The sequence below is a fragment of the Crocuta crocuta genome, unplaced genomic scaffold (assembly GCF_008692635.1).
Source record: "Crocuta crocuta isolate KB4526 unplaced genomic scaffold, BGI_CrCroc_1.0 scaffold13, whole genome shotgun sequence".
NCBI lineage: Eukaryota > Metazoa > Chordata > Mammalia > Carnivora > Hyaenidae > Crocuta > Crocuta crocuta.
This window is the reverse complement of record NW_027530007.1, coordinates 8,675,999-8,683,738: the sequence shown is the minus strand read 5'-3', so window position 1 is coordinate 8,683,738 and position 7,740 is coordinate 8,675,999. Positions and strand designations below refer to the sequence as shown.

The 7,740-nt window shown below is 50.6% G+C and overlaps 1 protein-coding gene across 7 annotated transcripts in view; it reads right to left on the bottom strand.

The window, feature by feature from the left end:
* Positions 1-7,243, bottom strand: part of CCNL2 (cyclin L2) — a 9,667-nt gene extending 2,424 nt beyond the window's left edge. For 2 of the 7 annotated variants that reach the window (XM_077763929.1, XM_077763930.1), the window contains exons 1-8: positions 6,901-7,236; positions 6,483-6,557; positions 6,121-6,230; positions 5,147-5,267; positions 2,033-2,283; positions 1,524-1,623; positions 1,215-1,319; positions 992-1,133 (exon numbers count right to left, since the gene is read on the bottom strand). In XM_077763929.1, coding sequence (XP_077620055.1) covers positions 992-1,133; positions 1,215-1,319; positions 1,524-1,623; positions 2,033-2,283; positions 5,147-5,267; positions 6,121-6,230; positions 6,483-6,557; positions 6,901-7,194 — 1,198 coding nt within the window. In that variant the 5' untranslated portion in view covers positions 7,195-7,236. Of the gene's footprint in view, positions 1-991; positions 1,134-1,214; positions 1,320-1,523; positions 1,624-2,032; positions 2,284-3,193; positions 3,504-4,088; positions 4,154-5,146; positions 5,268-6,120; positions 6,231-6,482; positions 6,558-6,900 lie in introns of those variants that run through there. The other 5 variants (XM_077763931.1, XM_077763932.1, XM_077763936.1 and 2 more) reach the window with 4 other exon arrangements.
* Positions 7,244-7,740: the final 497 nt, after the last annotated feature.

Below are 7,740 nucleotides of genomic sequence, written 5' to 3'. Positions count from 1 at the left end.
GCGAGATCATGACCTAAGCGAAAGTCGGACGCTTAACCGACTAAGCCACCCAGGCGCCCCAGAACACGTAGCTCTTGATCTTGGGGTCTGAAGTTCAAGCTTCAGAGGTTGAGTATAGAGGTTACTTAAAAATAAAATCCTAGATGGGGCACCTGGGTGGCTTAGTCGGTTAAGCGTCCGACTTTCGCTTAGGTCATGATCTCGCGGTTCGTGGGTTCGGGCCCCGCGTCGGGCTCTGTGCTGACTGCCAGCTCAGAGCCTGGAGGCTGTTTCAGTCTGTGACTCCCTCGCTCTCTGACCCTCCCCTACTCACGCCGTCTCTCTCACTCTCTCTCCTAGAAATAAAATTAAAAATTTTAAAAAATAAAATAAAATAAAATCCTAGAGGCACCTGGGTGCCTCAGTGGGTTAAGCATCTGCCTCTTGATTTTGGCTCAGATTATGATCTCGTGGTTCATGAGTTTGAGCCTCACATCTGGCTCTGCCCTGACAGCACAGAGCCTGCTTAGGATTCTGTCCCTCCCTCCTCCCCCTCTCACACACAAAGTCTCTCAAAATAAATGAAGAAACATTTAAAAATAAATTAGAGGCATCTGGGTGGCTCAGTCAGTTGAAACTCAAACTTCAGTTCAGGTCATGATCTCACGGTATAGGAGTTCGAGCCCCACATCAGGCTCTGTGCTGACAGCTCAGAGCCTGGAGCCTGCTTCGGATTCTGTGTCTCCCTCTCTCTCTCTGCCCCTCCCCTGCTTGCTCACACTCTCCTCCCACCCCCAAGAAAATAAACATTAAAGAAAATTTAACAAATTAAGTCTTAAAAGAGAAAGAAAATATAGAAACAATAAAAACTCCTTTAAAGAAGTACCCCTCTCATTTCAAAGATCACCAAATACCTGCTGGGGACCCTGGTGCCTACAGACTGCTCAGACCAGCAACAGACCCAGTTCTAAGAAATCTGGAGGAAAGGAAGGCCACACACGCAAACACTTACCCAGCTTGGGGGCAGGTGAGAACCCTGAAGTGTTGTCCAGAACCTGGGTGCCAGCAGGCGGCAGGCCCTTAGCCTGTGCCTTGGCCTCTTCAATGGCGTGCCTTCTCTTCTCCACTTCACCTTCAAGGTGTGTAAGATCAACCTACGGGAGTCAAAGTCCAGTTTTTAGAACCAAATACCTCTAGTCAAACACAAATGCATGTTATGTGAAAAAATACAGAACCTTTTTCCGGGTATAAAGCTGCAGGATTTTTAAGCAGATTTCTTGAATTTCTTCTTCAGTTGCTCCAAACAAAAGAAACCAATGGGGACGATTGGGCAAAGGGATCTGTAAACACAACAGTGATTACCAACACCGTTAATACTTTTCTTCGCGGCCAACCAGATTCTTAGGGCCAGAAAATACAAGCCTGCTGGTCACTGAGACATGCTTTTTATTGGTACTGAGCCAATCTGAAGAACACTACGGAGAAGTTTACCGGAGACAGAGATGGAAACAGACAGGGATCCCTGGTGGTGGCGCAACACTGACCTCCAGTGTCCGAGCAGCAAGATAAATGCAGGCGCAGGCGATGCTCTCAGGCTGGAACCTCACGAAGACGTCTGTGCGAAGGCTGTCATTCATGTAATTCCTGAAAAGCAAAGGGAGGAAGAACTGCAACACCCCGGGCACCCCCAGGACACCCGTGTGCGCCGTCTACACAAGATCTCTAGTCTACACGGTCTACTCCTAGGCTTAGAGCTACACAGTCCTGTGAGGCTCAGGATTCCTGGAGAGACATTCTAGCTGGTTTTTGTGAGTACAGGACAGGAAAACAGGGAAATTACTGGAAAAAAAAATCTAAAAAGCTGGCTGAATGTCAGACAACACATGTTGCTATGAAAGAGAACCGACTTTAACTTTACTTTTCCCTCAACTTCTGGCTGCTCTCGTGCAAAGCACGATGCCTCAGAGAGAAAAAGTCTACCATAGTGGCTGAAATGTACTTGATGAAAGGAATCTAAATGCTCAAAATCCATAGTGCAGAGAAACATGCAAACTCAAATGAATGGGCTGAGCAGGCAGCCTGCGAGGGCTCTTCGGAGACAAGCCGTCCTCTTGCGTCCATTCTCCTTGAAGAGGCGCTCAGAGTCTGGCCCTTCTCGTTCCGCGAGGGAGTCCACTTGGAAAGGGAAAACACCCCTGGGCGCATGGGCACATCATGCAGAGGAAGGCTCAATGCCCAAAGGGAAGTCCTCTTCTCAGGCTTATCAAAGAACCGTTTCCAAATTGTCCCATTTGAATAAGGAGTCTTAAAATGAACATTCATAAAATCAGACAAAAGCAACAAAACACTACAAGTCTCATCATAATTAATACATTTAAAAAACACTGTACTTTAGAAAATATAAAAATACAAAACATTGCATTTTTAATAAGTTTAAGTCTTTTTAAATTGGCTACATTTCAACATTTTCTTTTAAATGTTTCTCTAAAATATGCCAAAATCAGATCTCATATTCACTTCATCAATATTGCAAACACAACAGATTAATTCCATGAGAAGACAGTCAACTAGATCATACATTTATTGCTCCTAACCTATCCCACTATGAAAAGCCTTAGAGTCAAGCCACACCCACAGGGGAGCCAAGTCACGCTACAGGATATGACTGATACCCCCGCCACCCCTTCCCCCAGTATCTTTCCCCTAAACTCTGGAGAAGGGGACACACAAACCCACTCCGATTTCTCAGGGACAGAGCCAACAAATGCCAGCTAGCGGCACCTGGGTCTGGAAGCTCTGGCTCCAGGCATCAAGAGGTAATCAAGGAAACACCTACATGATGGCACCAAGGCCGTAGGTCTCGGAGTATTTCAAGTGAACAGTTCACACGCTTTATAAACATAACCATCAGTAACTTTTTTGGTTCTAATAAACTCTCAGTACTCAAAATAGTAAGAAAGTTAATCTACTAACTTTTAAATCCTAAAAACAAAACAAATGAAGTTCCTGAGACATGTATTTTAACTTATTACATATTTAAGTTACAATATAAAAGTGTCCATGAAATAATCTAAAGATGCACACCTTTTACTAAAATGTGTCAATACTCAGCTGCTGAAAAGAGCAACTTTAGGACTTCCAGGAATAATGACATAATCCCACTATGAGTCTCAATTCCCATCAGCCAATTCTTAACGGCTTTCCGTAGAAAACATTTTTAAGACAAAGGTACTGCATCTTTATTGCACAAGTACAGCAGTTTTAAAGGGACAAAATTCAAGTCAAGACAGTTAACTCTAATCGATACAATTACCAAAGCACGACAGAGGATTAACAAGAAGCACAACCGGCAGAGAACCACAGCAGCAGTCGGCCAGCACTATACTATCGTGAGCATACCACCGTCTAGAGCCGGCCTTCGGCGGAGAGCCTGCACTGGACTGGCTGAGGACGGCCGCTGTCCCTGCACCAAAGCGCTTGGACAGTAGAGGAGAAGTCTTAGTCACTTACCCTCAGAGGCTACCCTTTGATTGAAAGAGTACAGAAAAGAAAAGTCAAAATAGGTTCTCTATTAGATATGGCATAGCACCAGACAATTCAGGCAGCAAAAATATGACCCTTAACAGACTTAACTCCGTGGAAAAAATTCACAAAGCACCCAGCACTAACTGTTACTTCAAGCTTCATCTCTAGCACATATGCATTGTATAAACCAGTCCCCAGAAAAACTTTCTCCTAATCCTCTTTCTCCCCATAAGATCCTCTCTAGTAAGAGGCAGTTGGAAGTAATTTCACAGGAGATATAAGACCACGACATCAACGCTGGCACCCATGGGAAAGATCCTGACGTGCCAAATCAACAGCCCCCAAAGGGAAGCCCAGTGAATGCTGTGCTGGAGGGTCCGGGGAGGGTCCGGGCCGCCTTACCGTTACACCAGTGCCCGGTATTTTGGGAGGCTGATTGGAACTTAAACAGCAGGAACACTGGGCACTCAGACAACTCCAGCCCACAGTCAAGTCATGGGACCGACTACCCACTGCCCAAGTGCCTCCAATCAACACATGCCTGCACGCCCTCTGGTCTCATAAAACAAGGAAAGTCAACTCACCATGAGGTCTGGACCAGGTGCTGGTTACGCTCACACTCTAACACCTGAAGGTACATAACGATTATCTGGAAAATACAGGTCAGGCAGTTATTACCAAGAACCCTGAGGAGCCAGAAACCAGATCTTGAGAACGTCCATGCAGCAAACATGAGCCTCATGCTAGATCCCAGGGGTGGCTGCGGGTCAAATGCCCGGTGCACAGTTCAGCTGGAGGGGAGTTTGCTGACAGGCCCCGCTACCTGCTTTCGAACCCCGGCAGCACAAAAACACGAGACCAGGCTGCTCCCACAGCAGAGGCGGCCTCGTGTTTCATGGCCGTCACAAGGCTGCCTCTCATTCTCATCTTCAACATAGTTTCCACCAGTGAGATCAGCTTGTCCTAAGCATCTCTGTACCCTAATCACCAACTTAGACAAGACACGATGTGAAAATACTTTCAGCAAATGAAATAGATCTTCTAAAAACCATGGTAACTTAATCAAGAATTTGAATGAATGCCAGAAAATCAAACAAGCAAGAGACAAAAGATACGAAGAAATGCACCGATAAAAAGGGGGGAAAAAGCAAAGATGCAAATTGCAGTCTTTTTTTAAAAAGGAATTCGTGTGTGTGTCACACAAAACTTCCCGCGGGGCGGTATGGCAGCCACGCTCCTCGGCAGCCACGCGCCACAGCACTGCTTTAGCTCATTTCCAAATAAAGGGTTCAGAATCCTTCAATGCCCCCAAAAGAGGAAACAGGCTATCACTAAAGCAACTTTAGAAAATTAGCTGTTGAGAAAAAAAAACATAAATTGACAGACTCAAATTTTCAAGTTCATCACTAATTTTTGAAAGCTCAAACCTAAAAAACACCACTTCCAGAACTCTTAAAAACGTACCAACCACTAAAATTAACAGTACGAGAAGGCTAATGAGTAAGTAACTGTTCTGATGTCTTAGATATAAACTGGGAAACCACATCAAGAATACGTTTAGTCCTCTTCAGAGTTTTCAACCTTGGCGAGAAGGGAGCAGTGGCCCAGGTGGGCTCAGGGGACAGCAGGGCCACATACCCACCTTGTGAGGGTGCTTCACGTGGACACAGAAACCCAGCTCTTTAAGAACTCGTCTTTCTGCCTTTATAATCTGATTCTTTAAATTAACGTAATCTTGATCCAACAGCAGAGGCACGGGTTTCCTACACAGACAAAGCACACGTGCGTATAAGGGTCAAATAACAAAGTCTTTCTTTCAAGCCCCAATTACCTCCAAGTGATGAAAATCCACTATACGCGCAACATAGATGTGGCCTAGGAAGTTCGCTTCATTTCCTTTAACAAAACCAGAGGGTCTTCCTCAAACCCCAGCGCTACCCTGCCTGTGTGCCTTTTCCATAGGATGCACAACAAACACCGTGTGGAACCGGTCTCAAGATCTCATCACACAAGCACGTCACATGGCTCACGACACAAGTGTTGTGTGCTATAGACCAAATGGAAAACCAAAGAACCATGGACACAGAACACTGAAACAGCCTGAGGCTGCACTTTCCAGAGGACTTCCATCAGGGTAAAGGAAGCATAAAGTCTGGGATGTCCAGGCAGCGGTTCCCAACCGGGGCAGTTTTGCTATCGCAGGGCTGGGTCTGGAGACATTTTTGGCTGCCAGGACTGAGAGATGAACTGTTAGCATCTAGTCCATAGAGACCGGGGACACCGCTTAACATCCTGCAACGAACAGGACGGTCCTCACAACAAAGCGCCATCCAGCCTGAAATGGCAACAGGGCAGAGACAGAGAACACAGCTCTACAGCATTTGAAAGACCGGCACGGGCAAACCGGAGGCCAAGGCCAAGGGCAAACCGGAGGCCAAGGCCAAGGAAACTGCAGCCACAGCGCCCTGCCTCTCTGGCCGTGGTTCCTTCACTCATTAAACAGCATCTGGTGCGTACCCCCCAGGCTGCAGTCCCAGTCCTGGGCACAAGCTTAACACCTCACACCCAGAAATCGTCGCGTAACTTAACCACAAAAACGAAGAGACAAAGACTTACTTTTTCTCTCTCAGATGTCGAAGGCGATGAAACACGTTCATGACGTCCCGTATCCGTCTTGGAGCCTCTTCTATTTTGGAAGCCAGGTGAACACAGGCCATTGACACGTGCTGGAAGGTGAGCAACACAACAAACCCAGATGTGTTCCCCCCACCCCAAGCGCGCCAGAGCGCAGCGAACAGGGGACCCAAAAGCAAAGGCCGCTTTGGAGAAACCACTCTAGGGTCCCAGGGGCTCCCTGATCCCTCAAGCGCACTCCCACTAGAAGGCAGGTTCTTGTTCCTCTGAGAAACCCGACAACAAGCAGCCCAGGTTCTCCCTCAGCGGAATTCCGTGGGAAAGAAAACGGGGAGAGCCCTTACCTCCATAGAATGCTTCACAAAAGACTTGGTGTAAAAGAATCGCTGGAACAACACCTGCCCGGTAGCCATAGCCACCTAGAAGAGAGAAGTTCCCCTCACTTTTAAAGCCACGACCCCAGGGTTTTGCAGTGAGGTCCCCTGGTTTCGGGCGGCCGACACAGAAGCAGACACGACAACGTTTCCCAAGTCTACAAAGGCTCTTCGCGTGCCGCTGCCTCGCCTCCCTCTTCCCCTCTGACGCACGGCAGCGCGGAGAGCTAGGCCTGGATCGGCGCGAAGCCTGGGACCCCGGCGGGGACAGGAGCGGGGTCGGGGGTTGGCGCTAGGCCCGGCCCCGCCGCCAACAAAGGGCCCGACCGCCTCCCCCGGAGCCGGCGCGGCGGTTACCTCGGCCACAGGCTCGCGGCCGCGCCCTCACCTGCGGCAAGCGGAGCAGGATGCCGGCCGCCTGGATGAGCTCGCAGCCCACCACGCGGAGATCGGTCTCTGTGTCGGTGTCGAGGCCACTCGACATGGACGGCGTGAAGCGGAGCTTGTCGTCAGGCAGGAGGCAGTTCTCCAAGGTGATCAGCACCCCGGAGTACAGCCGGTCCCCGATCAACATCCCCTGCGACCCGGGGGCCGCGTTCCCCGAGCCCGGGGCGCAGGCCGCTGTCGCGGGGACAACCGGCCCTGGAGTCCCAGCCGCGACCGTCGCCGCCGCCGCCGCCATTTTGTGCCGCTGACTCCCCTTCGGGTTCCTTCCCGGCAGGGCGGCTCCTCGCGACGCTCTACCGCCACGACTGCCCCGCCCCCTCCGCGTGCCATTGGTTCCGTCGGCGGGGGGCCCGGCGTCGCCTGACCGCGATTGGCTGAGAAATCTACCCGTCAGCGTCGCGGCAGACGTCGACGCCGGAAACCAGCGAGGGCGGGGGCGGGCTCGTTACCCAGGGGCCCCGCGGCGCACGGGTGAGACCCAGGTCTGCGGCCCGACCCGGAAGCAGTACTGGCGGTGCTCCTCCCCCTTTCCCCCCAGTGCGTCGAACCTTCAGCACAAAGACCCGGCAGCTCGTAGAGCTCCGGCCGCAGCCCCAGGGCTTCTTTGGGGCGGGGGTTCGGCCTACCCTGAGAGGTTCGGCGCGCGGTTGGGCCCACCCCGCTCCAGGCCAGCGGGACGCGGAGACTTGCGCGAGGGCGCGTGCGGGGGCGTGGCGGCTTCCTTTCCGCGGGGATTGCGTCCTGAGCGCCGGGCTGTCCGGGGCGTGGGAGCAGCGGAGGC